This window comes from Desarmillaria tabescens (genome assembly GCF_030435595.1).
Source record: "Desarmillaria tabescens strain CCBAS 213 chromosome Unknown EV420scaffold_7, whole genome shotgun sequence".
Taxonomy (NCBI): Eukaryota; Fungi; Basidiomycota; class Agaricomycetes; order Agaricales; family Physalacriaceae; genus Desarmillaria; species Desarmillaria tabescens.
In genome coordinates, this window is record NW_026848306.1 from 1,578,366 (window position 1) to 1,595,288 (window position 16,923).

A 16,923-nucleotide genomic window follows, 5' to 3' on the forward strand; every position below is an offset into this window, starting at 1 on the left:
GCTAGCTCTTGTGATGGCATTAAAACCTCGATGGATGCTTGGAGACAGAAGTCAACATTGAGCCGGCATTTTCCGAGGACTAACTACTAGAGTTGATGCCATCATCAGTGCGTAGCAAATCCATCCTAATAATATTTGACAACTTATCATCGTTAGAGTCATTGCTGGTTCCTGGTCGTGCAGAACTCGCAGGACAGGATAGCAACAATTTTGAACTCTAAAAAACAATCTAATCCATAATGTCCTATACAACCTTACTTTGTACCCTTCTGAGGCAAGTCCTCTTGGCTTGATCCCAAATCCCCCTCCCCTTGCCTGTCGATATCCTCCGTCCGAAGATAGATTTCAGAATCGACCAATCCAGGAGCATCGACAAGCTGCAATGATTTCCCTATCAATTCTTTCCACATGGTGTGCCCATCAACAAAATCGCAGTGGACATTCTCTACGCCCATGACATCAACCGAATGAAGACCTGCAACGTTCCAAGTCACACTCGATACGCGTGAAAGTACGGCGAGGACATAATCGTTCGTGGAATAACCATTGACGAGTCGGCCTGATACTAGCCGTCTTATACTGGCCCACGTCGCCTGGTCTGTTGATACGGGAGTCCCGAAAAGAAAGACGTCTTCAATTAGATCCCCAGTGTTTGATGGTGGAAGGGTGGTGAGGTACTTCAGTGCCTCGAAGATTACCAAGGATCCCAAGGAATAGCCAGCCAGAGTCGCCGGCCGCTTTCCAAGGCACGTTTAGCTAGAAGATCTCCTAAGACTGCCCCAGCCTTGATAGCCAATGCCTTGGAGTTCATCCAAGGATTGTCTGTAAACAGAAGTGCCGAAGTGAGCATAACGGGTCCGATCGCCTGAAATCTTTCACCATACCAATGATTTGCCCTATCTTCAGCCACGCAATAGGCGCCAAAGAGCTCATCAAACTCGCAAAGACGGTGCGCTTGACAATTTCAATCTTGATGTATTTCATGGTGTGAGATTTGATAAGAGTGAGAAGCGCATCTGATAGCTCTTGCAATGCTTGGACTTCCTAGTAAGCATCAGAAACGCCAGTAACCAGGAGTTAAAGGAGTTACCCATTGCAAAGCAAATGTGTTATGGCCTCCGAACACAGTCCAAGGCGTTACGAACGTTACGATAGGCGACGATATCCACCCACTAACACAAAGCCGGACGGCAAGGGTTTCTTCGGACTGAACGCCCACCGGCAAAACAGCTAAATCCCGTATTTCCCTCGTATGTCTCTGTACCATATCTGCCGTAGACTTCGCGCCGTACACGCCAAATAGTGCCCCACAGACGACAGAAGATCCTGCTAGTCCGCTGGCTAGCAAACCTGCAATCGTCCCACCGATGCCGAGCCACCCAACGACAGTTGTAACTCCAGCACCTACAAGCGGCGCAGCCAAACCTCCAGTGACCCCGACCAATACGCCCCCAACAACTGCGCCAAGGCCCATCCCGGCCATTCTCAGCACTTTATTTCTCTTTGCGTGATCTTTGGTAGTAGTCTGGGTATGTTGTTGCGCCTCTTCGATGGCACGGTCTGGATGTCTAAGTGTAGACACTATGATGTCTTCGTCCATGCTGCCAAAAGTGTTCAGAAACGACCGCGTCCTAGCAGAATACTCCTTGGACGTTGTGATATGCAGGAAAAGGATGGCGTTAAGGATTCTCTTAAGGTCCCGCTCATGAGGTAGTTTAAGCAGTTGACCGGTGGAAGTATCGGCATAAGGATCTAGTTCAGGACAGCTTTCTGAACCTGTCGTCAGCGATGTTAACGTACAGACGACATTGTCGACCGTACCTCCGTCTGGCTCTCCGCATACAACCCACGTATGTTCTAGTAGCTGTTGCGCCCATGCATTTAACCCTTTATTAAACGCATTTCTTCTATCGGATTTCGCCTTTTCTGGCAAAGACGACAAAGAATATTCTGCCAAGGCGTAGAGCTCGGGGTGTTTCTATAGGCTGCCAGACGGCGAAAGATATGCTGGAAAACGGTTTCACGTTCTTGCTGCGTTAGCTGTTTGGGCGGCGTGAGCTGAACGAGGTTACTTGACATGGTGGTGCTGCAGAGAGATGCAACCAGCTGACATCGTGAGGGTCATAACCAGAAGGCGAAACTGCTCTCATGATGTCATTCCCAAATCCTGACACCTGGAATTTCCCACCATGCGGCGCAACGAAGTTGAGAATGAGGTCGACATGGAAGGCGCCGACGACGACGCTGAGCGTTACGAGGGCGATTCTCCTGAGGAGGAGGATGGCGATGATCCGGAGGAGGAAGACGAGGACGACCAGGTCGGTGTTACCGTTCTAGACGAGGAAGATGCTCAATCTGTACGTGCCCATGTCCCTTCACGTCGCGCTGGAATCCCATCTTTCTGTGCCAGAATGATGACGACGCCATTGTAGAAGAAGAGGACGACCAGCTCAGCAATACTTCGTCGCAACCAGCACAATCATCGCGACTCAAGATCAAGTTGAAACTCCCCACTGTACCGAGCTCAACGTCCAACACGGCGACACCAGCACCGGAAGAATATCACCGTCCACCAAAGAGAGCTTCTGCTCGCACAAGGAGGATAGTACCGGGTACGGTTGGATGTCTCTTCCTCAATCAGCCACAGCGCCTAATTGTCTGCCGCAGATTCCTACCTTGAGAGCTCAGAAGATGACGATAATGATGATGATGACGATGAGAGGTCTATGTCACCTGAATCGGAGTCGACACCTCAAGCTAGTCCTTCGAAGAAGCGCCTCACGTCAAGGCAGGCCGTTCTGGCCAATGTGGTCGACTCTTCGCATGTTTCTTTGGGTACGCGGCATGTTATCCCATTCACGTTATTCGTAATTCACTTGCAAGTTGCAGATGGTGACACTGCAGTATCCGTGGGCAAGGGTAGGAAAAAGCAACTCAACGAGACCGAGTTAGCCTTGCGTCGGGAAGAGACAGCCAGGAAGAGGAAGAATCTTTCTGAGAAAAAGTTGGAGGATGAAAAGGTGCGTCTTGTCAGTGTACTAATTCGTTGTCTCATGCTCTTTGCAAAGGTTGAAACTATCAACCGGCTACTCAAAAAACAAACACGTCCGCGGGGCGGTAGACGCAACGGAACTACTACTGGAACGGGCACCCCGTCCGGAGTCAAGGTGCAGAACGATAGCGATGAAGAGGCCATGGAGGTGGAGGGAAGTACAGAGGAACCTGCGCCTGCACCTATAATACCCGTCATGTATCGATGGATATCCTCGTCGCGGCCTCCCCAAGTTGATCCTAGTCCTGGAACTGAGGAGAAAATGGACGTCGATGATACGGTCCCGGAGGAGAAGATGGATGTTGATGGTGCGGCAGAGAAGGAGAAAACCGATAGTAACGAAGAGAAGAAGATGATTCTGATGTTCTCAGTTCCGCCGTCTTTGCTGCCAGAGGGCGAAGTGCACCCTCCTGCACCACCAAGGCCAATACCCCAGTGCAATGTGGAAGGCTGCGAACTCAATAGAAAGTATAGGCTCGTTAGAAACTGGGATATGGGTGCTTGTGGGATGGCACATTTGAAGCTACTGCAGGCTTAATGGTTCGTTGACGAACGAGCTGGAATGCAATGCTATTTATTGGTACAATAGGTGAATCGATGAATGTTCAAAATCATTGGTATGGACCATGTCTCTTGAGTAGTACTAGATTCATAGCAAATATAGTCCAGATTTTGAAATATATGATACACGTGCAATGCAAGGAAAAATGAAGTGCTAAGATCCTCCCAATATCCGGCGATACTGGTCAGGTTTAGGCCAGAACTGCCCATGAGATCCTGGATGAAAAACAGTTAGGTCCTGAAATACGAATAACTTGCACGTAGTACGCACCGAAAGCGATGACGAGTCTAAGGGACATGCAAAGCTGAACGAGTTGGAAATGACCGGTGAAACCGTTACTATAAGAATGCGTATGGCGAGCTGAAAAACGATTATGAGGCACTGCAGTACGGCAGAAAGGCTGGGCTCACCGTTATCTTATAATTGACATCAATATTAGTCTTTGTGCCGAGAACCCCACATTTCTCAAGGAGATCTACGAGGATGGCGCTGTTGGGGTCATCGGCCGTGGTGTATTCGATCGCGAACGGGAAGGTAAAATTGGTCTGCGAGTGCGAGGCGAAATTGATGTTGCTGGAGGTGCCACCTCCAATGTCCGTACCAGTGCTAGAGCTGTTGAGAGGGTAGAACAACTGAGGTACAGCGGTGAGCGGCAAATCGGCAACGGAGATTGCGACAAGTTTACCTCGGCCGTTACTTTCTTCAGATTGACTGAAAAGTAATTCGGATTGTCAACCCTATGAGAAAATGTCAATAAATGAAATGCAATCCACGTCTAGAATACGTACGAGATGTTGCCAAGGTTTATGTTGACACCGTCGTTGGTGAGTTCGAACTCACTACCACCGGAAGACATTGTCTGAAGTTCACCGATGCTGACGTTGGGGGGCCGAATCCACTGCATACATGTTAATATTGATGTGGAAAACCAATGAGAGACTAACCAATGCAGGGACAAGATTATGCTGATTATTAGAAAAACAGCAATCAGAAGGGTGCAGCAGCAGAACCTCCCAATACACCTTGGACGACCTCCCTATTTGACATCAACAAAATATTCACTATAAATGAACTTGCTTACCCTTGTCCAGAGATTTCCCTGCGTTTCATATCGATAACTCTTCAAGGTTTGGGGAACTCTGGTTGGAGCTAAGTAACCAAGGGGAAATAGGACCATAGAGACGTACTTTTCCTTGGGTGGAAACTCTCCACGGTCAAAGCCACTAGTATTGTCAGCAGCGTCTCTGGCTCTGATACCCGTAGGTGAGTCAATAGAATCCGTGGTGATGTGACTTTTCATAGTGGCTTGCCGATGCGGCCCACGGGCGTCTGTAGGTTCATCTCTATAGCCAGAGCCATAGTTATCGTAAGCACCCTCGTCGTAAGTAGCATGGTTGCTGATGGCCGTAAGGATTGAAGTCGGGCTGGGTGTACTGGGCGTCGTGCTCGTACCGGCCGTACTGCGCAGCGTACGGGTCTCGATAGGCCATGAGGAAGGATTATGTGGTTGATACAGAAGAAATTTGACGAATGAGAAAACTAGATATCAAGTAGAAGTAGGGGCAGAATGGGAGTGAAAGGTAGAAAGCTGAAGGGGCCTGTCGGTGGTCGCTGTGGTGCGCTCACCTAATGCCGAAGCACAGCCTCGGCAGTGCGAGCGTTCTGATTTCCAAATTTGCACCGCATCTTCTCAAAAAGCAGGCCCAAGACACGAGAAATAGCCAGGAAACAAATCAGCAATTGGCCCTTTGCAATTGCTGTTCCAAAGCCTGTCATTATATTCCCTCTCCTAGCCTAGGCGGGCGCAGCCGCTGGCAGCGAGAATAGGGGCCACTCAAAGTGATGCCAATCACATGCAAATTATGACGTCATCGTCACTTGCGGTCTAGTCCAGTTTCTGTTCACTTCGTCGTCCACTCGTCGTCCATTCCTCCCAATGTCCTTTGCAGATATTCTGTTTCTCCTTCGGACCCATCCATCTCGTCAAATCTCGGCGGGTTGTCTCTGCTCGTCGCCTGGCAGCTCAAGGGCAAAACTGTTCTCATCGTCGGCGGGGGAGAAGTCGCGTCAGGACGCATTGAAGCCGTTCTTTCCGCGGACGCAAAGATCGTTATTCTCGCTCCAGCCAAGGGCCCTTCACCCTCGAACCAAGCGATTCATTGAACTATATCCGGACCGTATCACATACTATGACCGTCGTTTCTCTGGGCCCGCAGAACTCTACAAGATGGACATGGTCCTTACTGCTCTCGACGATCCCAGCAGTTCACGCCAAATCGTCGAGCTGTGCCGCGAGCAAAGAATACCCGTCAACGCTGCAGACATACCTGATCTATGCGACTTCTACTTTGGTGCTCAGATACGCGATGGTCCCTTGCAGATCATGATATCGACCAACGGATCTGGTCCCAGAATAGCAGCATTACTCAAGTCAAAACTCAGTGCCGCCTTAGGCGGCTATGAAGGCGAGGCCATCAGGCGAGTTGGAGAGTTGAGGGTCCGCCTGAAGGAGCGTGCACCTGGCATTGGAGGAGCTGTTAGTCGACGCAGGATGAAGTGGATGTCTCAACTATGCAACGAGTGGGACATGGAGGATTTGACTCAACTGGACGATGCAATGATTGCGAGGTTGCTTGATGAAGGGTGGGAGCGGAATCGCGTACCGTCTTTGCATGACGTTGGTGGAAAACCGAAAGTCAAGCAAGGGAAGGATAACCCTCAGTCGACCTGCCAGGATCTTGATGCAGTCCCCATGGTAGTTCCACGGTACTGCCAGCTACGTTGGGATTCATAGTAGGCGGCGTGTCTGTCGCTTTACTGCTTATGTATCATCGCCGCTGAGAGGTGTGTACTCTAAAAGGTTTTAGTATATTCATTCCATTGATTACATTTAGTGATCATTTGAATGTAACGGTCTAAAAGCAGGAAAATCGCGACAATAGTGAATCTGTACAGTGCTAATTGGTCGACGAGTGTCCGACCGATCGTACGAGTTTACCAAAAAATCACCCTTTTGGCACAAGTCCAATTTGAGAAACCAGCCTCCGCGTGTGTGAGCGCTGGGAGGGAGACAGTACTGTACATGAGTTTGTAAACGAAGCAAGTGTTCATGAATAAGTCCGTCCGCTAGTCCGAATTGTCCATGTCGAAGGTAAGAAGAGTACTGTCCAGGGTGGGTGCTAAAAACACGAAAGCTCTGTCGATTCGACGAGAGCGAAACGTAAGCTAAAGGAAACACTACGAGAAAGACGGAACGTACCTGGTGATTCAACGAGAGTGATAAGCGCTCCCACTGAGACCACCAGGGAGATATAGTCCGGGAGAAAGAGAGGCATGGCGAAGAAACTAGAAGCCCGTTAGATTCCGCTGTGCCACCGGCATTCAGGTGACACGTACTCACTGGTGAGACGGTTGAGACTCCGGGAGAGGCTCCCGTGGGAGGCTGAGACCGCATACAATGGAAGGCTACGCGCTGAGGGAGCGGCCCGACGTCTGCGGAAAAACGTGAGATATGGGGGGGAGACCTGAGTTACGCGATCTCGTACCAATTAGACTAGTGTAAACAGCCCTTATTTAAACCCGATAATAATCTCAATGATTCAATTCAAAATCCCTTTCAGTTAGGAGGGTGTCAAAACATTCCGATTCCAAAGGTCACAAAAGCGGAAGCACTACTGCGGATCGCCAATTTGTCGGTGTTACTGGCAATAAAACATCACACGGAGCATCAAGGACTGACTGCAGGCGCATGGATACAGATCGCGAAGACCTTGTGCCCAGGATGAAGGCAAAAACCGATTGGAACGGCCTCCTGCTCAACACACGGTTTCCAGGAACTAGCATCCGATATCACCCCATCAAGTTCATCGATTAGAGACGGTCTGTAACGACAGCGGAGACGGAGATTTTGATACGGAAGCAGAGACGTAGACGTGCACGAGGAACGAAGGCGCGGAGAAACAAACAATCGATCTCCTCTTTGATGTAAAAAGGATCAAGTCAACCTTCAGGAATGACAACACAAAAATCAGATGGAGGACTTGCACAGAGAGTGTGGTGCCAGCTAATCTTAGGTGATGGCAAGAGCAACGAACAGTTGGTATTTCAGACATCCTGAAGATGGTGAAGGGAGCTAGCTAGAACAGAGACTATGCCATAGAACGGCTCGCGGACGCTAGACCTCAAACGACCTCAATGATAAAGAGGAAGCCAAGTAGAGGTGATAACCCGGCAATGACAGTGCCTCAGAAAGTAAAGGCAACATTAACGATGTCCTGCATACGAGCTGAGCGCCGAGGGTGTAGACCAACCCAAGGAGACAAGGAGGAAACGCAGCTCAGGTGATAGTGGAGGAAGAGAAAAGATAAACGTTTAGATAGACGAGCTTTATATAGGTCTGGGTTGCGTCATTTTCGCCCTCCGCTTTTTTGCCATTGGCCTAGTGATGCTGACTAAGCGAAAAATTGCCTCATTCTGCTTCAGTTCCGATACAAATCTTTGTCGGCAAAGTATTTTGTCCTTACCATGCCAGGCTACTCTTCCCCTTCCCCTTCTCCACCCACAGACATCTCAGAGCCTTCCTACTTCCTAACTTCATGGTATCGCCCTCTTGGGATTCCCCATTGCGTTTCTAATGGTAAGTCTATGGGGAATCCCTTCGTCAGATTGGTGCCGGCCTGTACTTTGTCACAGTCACACTACAAATTTTCTGGTCCCGATGATTACTGCATTTGGGCAGGGGCGGAAACCCGAATCTTGCCCGAATCTCAGTTTACATCTGGTGCTGCTTCGCCTAATTTATCTGGTGATATAAATTCAGCGCCATACGATGTAGTTACAAATCCCTATTATCCTTTTGCTGGTACCACTGTGTTTCTTGGGGTTCCAGTCGCTATGGATTCACCTTTGTATGCTCGAATGTCCGGAGATCTAGTCCCGGGAACGTATTACAATGGCCATTACGTCCCTACCTCCGCAGAAGTGACAGAGTACCAATCAACCCGTGAACCTGGGCTTCATCTGTAAAATACGGCTATTACGGATTATACTTCTTCGCCGTGACCATCTTCATTGCGATCTTGTTTAATGTTCACTTCAGGATTCTTCAGCGACGCAGGCGAGTAATATCTTCATTTTCTTCATGTAAATTTCCTGATACACGGTGCCGTAGCCTCGCCGCTGCGTCAGCATCTCAAGCGCTGACCTTGCAGGATAAATCCTACGCCCTCTTTCGACTTCTCACGTATCCACGCATTCCTATCTCAGTCCAACAGGTTCATCTCTCCGTGGTACACTGCAGGAAACCAGGGCCAGACGTTACTTCTCGCTGCGGGATTTCTTTTCACCACCCTTTACTGCTTCGCCGACACATATTACTACAGGCCCCCGTTTTGTACGCTGTCGATTCAGTTCTTTTCGACTTGATACTCATCAACCGATTTTCCTAGACGGATCTTCCCCTCTTGGCCTGCGAAGCGAATGGCTGGCCATGGCGATGCTCCCATTTCTCATTGTATTCGCTCACAAAATCAACTTCATTGGTACTTTGATAGGTGCACATATTTGCTTGCCTTCTTGAACATACACTTAGATTTTGATATAGGTAGCTCCCACGAGAAGATGCAGGTACTCCATCAAGGAGTGGCGGGCTTGCATTTGTATATGTCCTTGGTACACACCATTTCCATGACGATACGCTCCATTCGGTAAGCTTGTATCCGTTATAAGCTATGGCAACAGCTTAAAGTCTTCTTAGGGAACGCGGAATTCGCTATGACTTTTGGAATAATGTGAGTAGGACAAGCCAACAAGTAGTCGTGAGTCTAAATTCCGTTTCAGGATTCGTACTATACCGGTTTCATTGCTCTGGCGCCGTTGATCTGGCTTTGCTGTGCCAGCCTTCCAATCTTCCGCAAGGCCGGGTACGAGTGTTTCTGGATTCTTCATCTTGTAGCTGTTGGCAGTGAGCTTCGTGTTATTGAATGTTCCCGCTGCTTCTCATGTCTTTCTAGTGTACTTTGGATTCTTGTGGCTTCACTGCTGGGATTCCCTCGACGGAGGGTAAGTCTTATTCATGATCTTGCCAGAACCCTCGACTTATGACAAGATACCAGAGACTACATGTATGCGACATTTGCAGTCTTCGCCTGGGGCGTTGTGCTTCGTGTTGGTTACATGATATATGTCAACCTCCATATCCACGTCGCCCGTGTCCATGTAACACCATCAGGCATATTACATCTCCGTATTCCTACGAAACTTCGATGGTCCCCCGGTCAGCATATATTCCTTCGTTTCCTCAGTGTACGTCCATTGGAGTCCCACCCTTTCTCCATCACTACCATACTGAATGGCAACGACCAACCGAACGAGATGTCCTTTTACATCGTACCTATGAAGGGTTTCACCAGTTCTCTCAAAGATTATTGTAAACAAGCTGGTGGTCGCCGCGACCTCTTTGTTCTCCTCGATGGTCCCTTCGGACATTCAACGCCAGAACTCCGAGCTTTCGACAAGGCTTTGCTCATCGCTGGAGGCAGTGGCATCGCGTATATTCTGCCCATCTTTCAAGATCTCGTCCGGTGCCGTAAAGGCGAAGTCGGTGCGAAGACACGGTGCAACAAAATTGAGTTAGTTTGGGTAGTTCGGTCTAGAGGTAAGCATCACACTTTCTTCCTTATCCAACGACTGCTAAGTGTCCTATAGATCAATTTCAGAAGATGGAACAATACATCGCTGACACTATTAAAGGCCTCAACGACGACGGTGTTTCTGTAAGCTTTTTCGTCACCGGGAAAGATATTAGGTCAGAGGGGATAGAAAGCAGCTCGGATGATGACTTTGTAGGTGATGCGAAAGAGAAGTCATTGTCTGAGGCGTTACCGGCGCTTTGGCACGCTGGCCGCCCAAACCTACCTGACATTATCCGGGAAAAATCCCAGATATGGGAAGGACGTGTTGCAGTAACCAGTGAGTTTTGATAATGCTTATTTCGCTAGCCACACTGATAAGACCAACTTCCTTCCTTCCTTCGCCAGCATGCGGGTCGGAATCGATCATATCTGATGTCAGCAATACCGTTGCCGGCGTACAAATCGATATACTCCAAAGAAAGACGACATGTCAAGAGATGTATCTGCAGACTGACGCTTATGGTTGGTAGCGCTGGTAAATTATACATATCCGTTATGAATGTATGGAGAAGCAGATTATGTCTAGAATAAGTTTAGACCGTCAATGTTTTACTTCCTCAGCAGGCCCAAATTATTCCCCGATGCTGGATCGGAGCGAGCACACCAATGAAGACGAGGATTTTGACTTGATTGGATGATGCAATGATTGCGAGGCTGAGAGGGAAATCGCGTACTGTCTTTGCGTGACGGTTGGTGTAAAACCGAAAGTCAAGCAAGCAAAGGATAGTTCCCAGTGACATCCCGGATCCAAGATCTCGGCGTAATCCTGCGGTATACTTGTATAGTACTGCAAGTAACGTCGGTTCATAACGGCGTGTTTGCTGTCTTGTTGCTTATGTATCATCAACGCTGAGAAGTGTGTCCATCCACTCTGATAGGTCTGAGTATATTTCGTCTAGTGATCCAATGTCGGTCTAAAAACTTGTAAAGGCGCGGGAAAATACGACAATAGTGAATCTGTACAGCATAGATCCTAATGATTCAATGTCAAGACCGCCATAACCTGGAAGGGTGTCAAGAACTTTGATTACTCACAGAAGTGGAACACTTAGGGTCAGTGATCAGAATAAAAATTCTTCCTTTCTGAGGATTGCCAATTTGTCGGAATGACAGTGGCGGCGGGACATCACCTGGTAAGTACACCCAGATACATTACGGAGGGCGTAGGCTCCGAATGTGCCCCGAATTGGGCGGGACCCGAATGGAACGGCGACCCGCTGGCAACACACGATTTTCTGTAACTATCATGCGGTATCGCGCCATCAAGCGCATCGATTAGAGCGTCACAGACGGTCTGTAACGACAGCGGATATCAACATGGAAGCAGTTGGAGAAGTCCACGAGGAACACTGGCGCGGAGAAACAAAATGGCGAGCTACTCTTTAATGGATAAAGCTAGATCATGCAGACCGTCGGGAATGACGACACTTGGACAGGGTACAATAACTAGGTTACTTTCAGGTGATGGTAAGCGCAATGAACAGCTAGAATAGAGGGCAAGACCTTTTATGCATCTTGAAGATGGCAATGAGAGCTAGCAAGAGCAGGGAGTACACCCAGGACTGCCACCATCATCCCGGCACCAGACGTCGAATGAACGAAATAGTGCGAAGAGAAAGCCAAGTAGTGATAAAGACGAATCCTCAAATAGTGAAGGAGAGTTTAACCACGAAGTCGCAAGAGGAGACCAGCCCAAGGAAGACAAGAAAGAAACGCAGCAGGCGACAAGCATAGTGAGGGGAAGAGAAAAGTTAAGCAATTTAGATAGAGCTTTATATAGGTCTCGCCGCTCGGCGATTGCGTGATTTTCGCCCTCCGCCTTTTTGCGATTGGCCTAGTGACGCTGACTAAGAAAAAAACTGCCTCATTCTGCTTCAGTTCCGATACAAATCTTTGTCGGCAAAGTATTTTGTCCTTTACCATGCCAGGCTACTCTTCCCCTTCCCCTTCTCCATCCACAGACATCCCAGAGCCTTCCTACTTCCTAACTTCATGGTATCGCCCTCTTGGGATTCTCCATTGCGTTTCTAATGGTAAGTCTATGGGGAATCCCTTCGTCAAATTGTGCCGACCTATGCCGTGTCACAGCACGCGATAAATTTTCTAATTTCTAGGTCCCGATCATTGCCGCATTTGGGCAGGGGCGGAAATCTCGGTCTTCGGTGCTACTTGAATTGGCTTGGCTGGCCATGGAAACCTCGCCTAGATTATCTGGATGTATAAATTCAGCACCATACAAAGTAGTCGAAGACGTCTGTTGCTCGTCTCTCTGCCGGCTTCAGCGTTTTCTCTGGGGTTCCAGTCGCTATGGATTCACTTCTACATGCTCGAATGTCCCAAGATCCAGCGGCGGGGTCGTACTACAATGGCCATTACGTCCCTACCTCCGCAGAGAAGACGGCGTACCAATCTACCCATGAACCTTGGGCTTCGTCTGTAGAATACGGCCATTGCGAATTATACTTCTTTGCCGTCACCATCTTCATTGCGATCTTGTTTAATATTCACTTCAGGATTCTTCAGCGACGCAGGTGGGTAATCAGTCCTCTTCTGTGAGTAGATATCCTAATAGATTATACCATAGCCTCGCTGTTGGGTCAACGTCGCAATCTCTGACCCTACAAGATAAATTCTATGCCCTCTTTCGACTGCTTGCGTACCCTCGCATTCCTACCTCAGTCAACAGGTTCATCTCTCCATGGTACACTGCAGGAAACCAGGGCCAGACGTTACTTCTCGCTGCGGGATTTCTTTTCACCACTCTTTACTGCTTCGCAGACACATATTATTACAGGCCCCCGTTTTGTACGCCTCAGGCTCTGATCCTTTATGTTTCGACATTCGCCAACCAATTTTACTAGATGGAGCTTCTCCTTTAGGCCTGCGAAGCGAATGGCCGGCCATGGCAATGCTCCCGTTTCTTATTGTGTTCGGACACAAAATCAACTTCATTGGTACTTTGATAGGTGGATCTGATTTCTTCCCTTCTTGAACATACTCTTATGTTCTGGCACAGGTAGCTCCCACGAGAAGATGCAGGTACTCCATCAAGGAGTGGCGGGCTTGCATTTGTATATGCCCTTGGTACACACCATTTCCATGACGATACGCTCCATTCGGTAAGCTTGTATCCGTTATAAGCTATGGCAACAGCTTAAAGTCTTCTTAGGGAACGCGGAATTAACTATAGTTTTCACAACAATGTAAGCACAAGCCAGTCTGTTAGTCTGGATCTAAATATCGTTTCAGTGTGCCTATTGGACCGGCTTCGTCGCTCTAGCACCATTGATCTGGCTTTGCTGTGCTAGCCTTCCAATCTTCCGCAAGGCCGGGTACGAGTGTTTCTGGATTCTCCATCTTGCCGCTGTTGGGGGTGAGCTCCACACTTTCGAATGTGTTTACGGCCTCTCAAGTCTTCTCTAGTTTACTTTGGATTCTTGTGGCTTCACTGTTGGAAGTATCTCGATAGAGGGTAAGCCCTATTCATGAATTTGCCTGAATCGTCGGCTTATGACAAGATATCAGGTACTACATGTACGCGACATTTGCAGTCTTCGCCTGGGGCGTTGTGCTTCGTGTTGGTTACATGATATATGTCAACCTCCATATCCACGTTGCCCGTGTCCATGTAACACCATCAGGCATGTTACATCTCAGTATTCCTACGAAACTTCGATGGTCCCCCGGTCAGCATGTGTTCATCCGCTTCCTCAGCGTACGTCCATTGGAGTCCCACCCCTTCTCTATCAGCAGTATACCGAGCGGCAACGATCAACCGAACGATATGACTTTCATTATCGTGCCTATGAAGGGTTTTACCAGTTCTCTCAAAGATTATTGTAAACAAGCTGGTGGTCGCCGCGACCTCTTTGTTCTCCTCGATGGTCCCTTCGGACATTCAACGCCAGAACTCCGAGCTTTCGACAAGGCTTTGCTCATCGCTGGAGGCAGTGGCATCGCGTATATTCTGCCCATCTTTCAAGATCTCGTTCGATGCCGTAAAGGCGAAGTCGATGCGAAGACACGGTGCAGCAAAATTGAGTTAGTCTGGGCAGTTCGGTCTAGAGGTAAGCATCACACTTCTTCCTTATCCAACGACTGCTAAGTGTCCTATAGATCAATTTCAGAAGATGGAACAATACATCTCTGACACTATTAAAGGCCTCGACGACGACGGTGTTTCTGTAAGCTTTTTCGTCACTGGGATAGGTGCCGGACCAGAGGAGATGGAATCGAAGAGCGGCTCGGATGATGTCCTTGCAAGTGACACGAAGAAGTCTTTTTCTGAGGAGCTGCCGGTGCTTTGGAACACTGGCCGCCCGAAGCTTCTTGACATTATCCGGGAAAAATCCCAGACATGGGAAGGACGTGTTGCAGTAACCAGTAGGTTTTAATAATCGTAATGCCCTTGTCTTATTAAGATTCTCTGACATCTTTTCTTAGCGTGCGGGTCGGAATCGATGATTTCTGATGTTAGCAATGCCGTTGCTGGCGTACAAATCGATATACTCAGACAAGGGACGACGTGTAAGGAGATGTATCTGCAGACTGACGCCTACGATTGGTAGCTGGTGGTTGATATACTGCGGCACAGATAGTATACGTATCATTACGAATGCACATATGGGAAAGTCTAGAATAACTTTAGACTAAGATGTTTGATCTCTTCCACGTGACCGTGACTTTCTTGACTTGCGACCACGATGTCCTCAATAGGGCCCCGAAATTCCTCCCCACCTTCTGGACCGGAGCGAGCACACTGATGAACATGACGCAGAAGATATTGGCCCTTCGGTCGTGGGTCCTCAAATACCTCCGGAACTAGTGAAGCAACAGCAACAAGATGATGAGGATGACGAAGATGATTATGCACCCGCCCTGCCACCAGAGCTCCTCGCTGCGCGTCAATCAGGCCCACCAAAACGAGTTCAAGGCCCAGCTTTACCAACCTACGACGACGACTCGGATGATGATGTAGGACCGAAACCGCTATCAACAGGACAAACCAGTGCCTACGAAACGGACGGCGTCAAGCAATTTATGGAACAAGAAGAAAAGCGTAGGAAGAAAATAGAGGTGCGTCGATTCCCTTCAACTCTATTGAACGTCCAGTGCCTAACCGTAAATGCAGGAAGCATCTCGGCCTAAAGCACCCAAAAGAGACGAATGGATGCTAGTGCCTCCTTCATCCTCTGATTTACTCGGGAGTAAGCCTGTCCTTGTCTTATAATACTTTCGTTGTTCATCACCACCATAGCCTTGGACCCCACAAAACTCAACAAACCTCGGCAGTTCGCTCGGTCCGCTGCGCCTGCAAAAGAGACGGAAAATAACCTGTGGACAGAGACACCTGCTGAGAGGCAGCAACGACTCGCTGATGAAGTGTCTGGGAAGCGACGGCGGGCTGTGAATGCTGACAACAGTATGAGTGCTGAACGAGGCATTAGAGGCAAGGAAGAGGCAGAAGATGGATGAGAGCATCCGGAAGGGCGTGGAGGAGCATACTGTGCGTCTTTTTCTCATCTGCTCGTTCTCCGCTGACTCTTATTCTAGCGCAAAGTTCGCGGCTCGGCATTGGTCGATGCTCATGCAAAGTCAGCTGGCAAGAATGATGACGAAGAGGATCCATCCAAGGCTATTTGGGACCACACTCGTGACATGTCCATTGGTGGCCGTTTGATGGATGACAGTACACGACAGAAAATGCTGCGAGATGCAAAGAGTCTCGGTGACCGGTTCGGCGCTGGGAAGAGTGGTAGTTTCTTGTGAAGAGTCAGTTTATCTCTTATCTCTTTTTTCCTGTTTGTATCGTTTTGATTCTAATTCACTCAAAGAGCACATGGTCCTGCAAATCACTGATAACGATTGACCGCCATGACTGACCCCAAACTTCCGCATCGAAACCGATCGTCTATATATCTCCTACTGCCTTCCCACTTCCCCCCACTCACTGTGCATTCCTCGTTCAACTTTATAACTCGCCCTCCTTCATTGCCACTTGTGGTAACACGGGCATCACCACTACAGAACAAGCGAAAGCCTTCATCGAAAAGCGCTTCGTAGCTACTCACGCCCGGCCACGGGCACGGCCAGTACTTGGTCTCGCTCAAGGAGACCTCAAAACATGTTGGAATTGTGAGCCTAATGAAGGGCGATTCACCCGAACAGTCGTATCCCGTACCCGACGTGGGATTTGCTATGCTCCCCGAGGTGTCTGGGCAGGGATATGCGACGGAAGCCGCTAGGAAGCTACTCGACTATGCTTCAGAGGTGTTGGGCGTTAAAGAGGTTTTTGGGTTCACCGACGCTAAGAATACTGCGAGCCGACGAGTTCTTGAGAAGCTGGGATTAGAAGATCGTGGGGTGCATCTACTGCGAGTGTTCAATTTTGAGGCTAGTTCCGTATCACCTCACCGAGTATGGTGGATCTGAAGGCGTACGGCATCGAGTAGTTCAACTAGATAAAAAAGCCTTTTTTTTGTTTCAAGAACATTGAAGTAGTAGGAAATTCTGTCTGCGTCTCTTGCACCACGGCTAGCAACCTTTCAAGCTAGTATATCAAGAAAACTTTCTCCCGCTCCAGCAGCTGTCCAACTTTGAAGCTATTACCCGAGGCC

At 48.8% G+C, this 16,923-nt stretch overlaps 9 protein-coding genes across 9 annotated transcripts; 6 read left to right on the forward strand and 3 right to left on the reverse strand.

Moving 5' to 3' along the window:
• Positions 1–57: 57 nt before the first annotated feature.
• On the reverse strand, positions 58–2,133 carry EV420DRAFT_1521053 (DUF726-domain-containing protein). The gene is made up of 6 exons (XM_060472201.1): positions 1,995–2,133; positions 1,822–1,950; positions 1,091–1,770; positions 885–1,044; positions 776–822; positions 58–737 (listed from the first exon to the last, which is right to left on the reverse strand). The coding sequence occupies exons 1-6, from the start codon at positions 2,077–2,079 to the stop codon at positions 255–257; spliced, it is 1,584 nt and encodes a 527-aa protein (XP_060335303.1). The 5' UTR covers positions 2,080–2,133; the 3' UTR covers positions 58–254.
• Positions 2,134–2,147: 14 nt separating this feature from the next.
• On the forward strand, positions 2,148–3,606 carry EV420DRAFT_1119301 (uncharacterized protein). The gene is made up of 5 exons (XM_060465908.1): positions 2,148–2,357; positions 2,411–2,612; positions 2,668–2,835; positions 2,890–3,020; positions 3,069–3,606. The coding sequence occupies exons 1-5, from the start codon at positions 2,190–2,192 to the stop codon at positions 3,588–3,590; spliced, it is 1,191 nt and encodes a 396-aa protein (XP_060335304.1). The 5' UTR covers positions 2,148–2,189; the 3' UTR covers positions 3,591–3,606.
• Positions 3,607–3,767: 161 nt separating this feature from the next.
• Positions 3,768–5,104, reverse strand: EV420DRAFT_1618813 (uncharacterized protein; the record flags this gene model as incomplete). Its single annotated transcript, XM_060475391.1, has 9 exons — positions 3,768–3,851; positions 3,885–4,030; positions 4,075–4,246; positions 4,300–4,351; positions 4,403–4,512; positions 4,555–4,650; positions 4,696–4,763; positions 4,872–4,957; positions 4,989–5,104. The coding sequence occupies 9 exons, from the start codon at positions 5,102–5,104 to the stop codon at positions 3,768–3,770; spliced, it is 930 nt and encodes a 309-aa protein (XP_060335305.1).
• A 371-nt stretch (positions 5,105–5,475) lies between these two features.
• On the forward strand, positions 5,476–6,699 carry EV420DRAFT_1521064 (uncharacterized protein). The gene is made up of 3 exons (XM_060472202.1): positions 5,476–6,335; positions 6,362–6,458; positions 6,509–6,699. Exons 1-2 carry the CDS (start codon positions 5,551–5,553, stop codon positions 6,453–6,455), a joined length of 879 nt encoding a protein of 292 aa, XP_060335306.1. The 5' UTR covers positions 5,476–5,550; the 3' UTR covers positions 6,456–6,458; positions 6,509–6,699.
• On the reverse strand, positions 6,457–7,183 carry EV420DRAFT_1119325 (uncharacterized protein). Its single transcript, XM_060465909.1, has 3 exons — positions 7,160–7,183; positions 7,011–7,106; positions 6,457–6,959 (listed from the first exon to the last, which is right to left on the reverse strand). The coding sequence occupies exons 2-3, from the start codon at positions 7,066–7,068 to the stop codon at positions 6,505–6,507; spliced, it is 513 nt and encodes a 170-aa protein (XP_060335307.1). The 5' UTR covers positions 7,069–7,106; positions 7,160–7,183; the 3' UTR covers positions 6,457–6,504.
• Positions 7,184–8,138: 955 nt separating this feature from the next.
• Positions 8,139–10,776, forward strand: EV420DRAFT_1730045 (ferric reductase NAD binding domain-containing protein; the record flags this gene model as incomplete). The annotated part of the gene is made up of 10 exons (XM_060479900.1): positions 8,139–8,635; positions 8,825–9,006; positions 9,062–9,154; positions 9,205–9,319; positions 9,370–9,403; positions 9,453–9,576; positions 9,626–9,674; positions 9,728–10,269; positions 10,320–10,583; positions 10,652–10,776. 10 exons carry the CDS (start codon positions 8,139–8,141, stop codon positions 10,774–10,776), a joined length of 2,025 nt encoding a protein of 674 aa, XP_060335308.1.
• A 1,707-nt stretch (positions 10,777–12,483) lies between these two features.
• On the forward strand, positions 12,484–14,881 carry EV420DRAFT_1303881 (ferric reductase NAD binding domain-containing protein). Its single transcript, XM_060468443.1, has 10 exons — positions 12,484–12,837; positions 12,891–13,111; positions 13,168–13,272; positions 13,323–13,425; positions 13,476–13,509; positions 13,556–13,679; positions 13,730–13,778; positions 13,832–14,373; positions 14,423–14,689; positions 14,750–14,881. Exons 1-10 carry the CDS (start codon positions 12,614–12,616, stop codon positions 14,872–14,874), a joined length of 1,794 nt encoding a protein of 597 aa, XP_060335309.1. The 5' UTR covers positions 12,484–12,613; the 3' UTR covers positions 14,875–14,881.
• A 79-nt stretch (positions 14,882–14,960) lies between these two features.
• Positions 14,961–16,075, forward strand: EV420DRAFT_1618816 (uncharacterized protein; the record flags this gene model as incomplete). The annotated part of the gene is made up of 6 exons (XM_060475392.1): positions 14,961–14,978; positions 15,023–15,382; positions 15,438–15,513; positions 15,564–15,728; positions 15,754–15,812; positions 15,860–16,075. The coding sequence occupies 6 exons, from the start codon at positions 14,961–14,963 to the stop codon at positions 16,073–16,075; spliced, it is 894 nt and encodes a 297-aa protein (XP_060335310.1).
• A 105-nt stretch (positions 16,076–16,180) lies between these two features.
• EV420DRAFT_1638920 (GNAT domain-containing protein) lies at positions 16,181–16,738 on the forward strand (the record flags this gene model as incomplete). The annotated part of the gene is made up of 2 exons (XM_060476899.1): positions 16,181–16,309; positions 16,370–16,738. 2 exons carry the CDS (start codon positions 16,181–16,183, stop codon positions 16,736–16,738), a joined length of 498 nt encoding a protein of 165 aa, XP_060335311.1.
• Between the last annotated feature and the right edge of the window lie 185 nt (positions 16,739–16,923).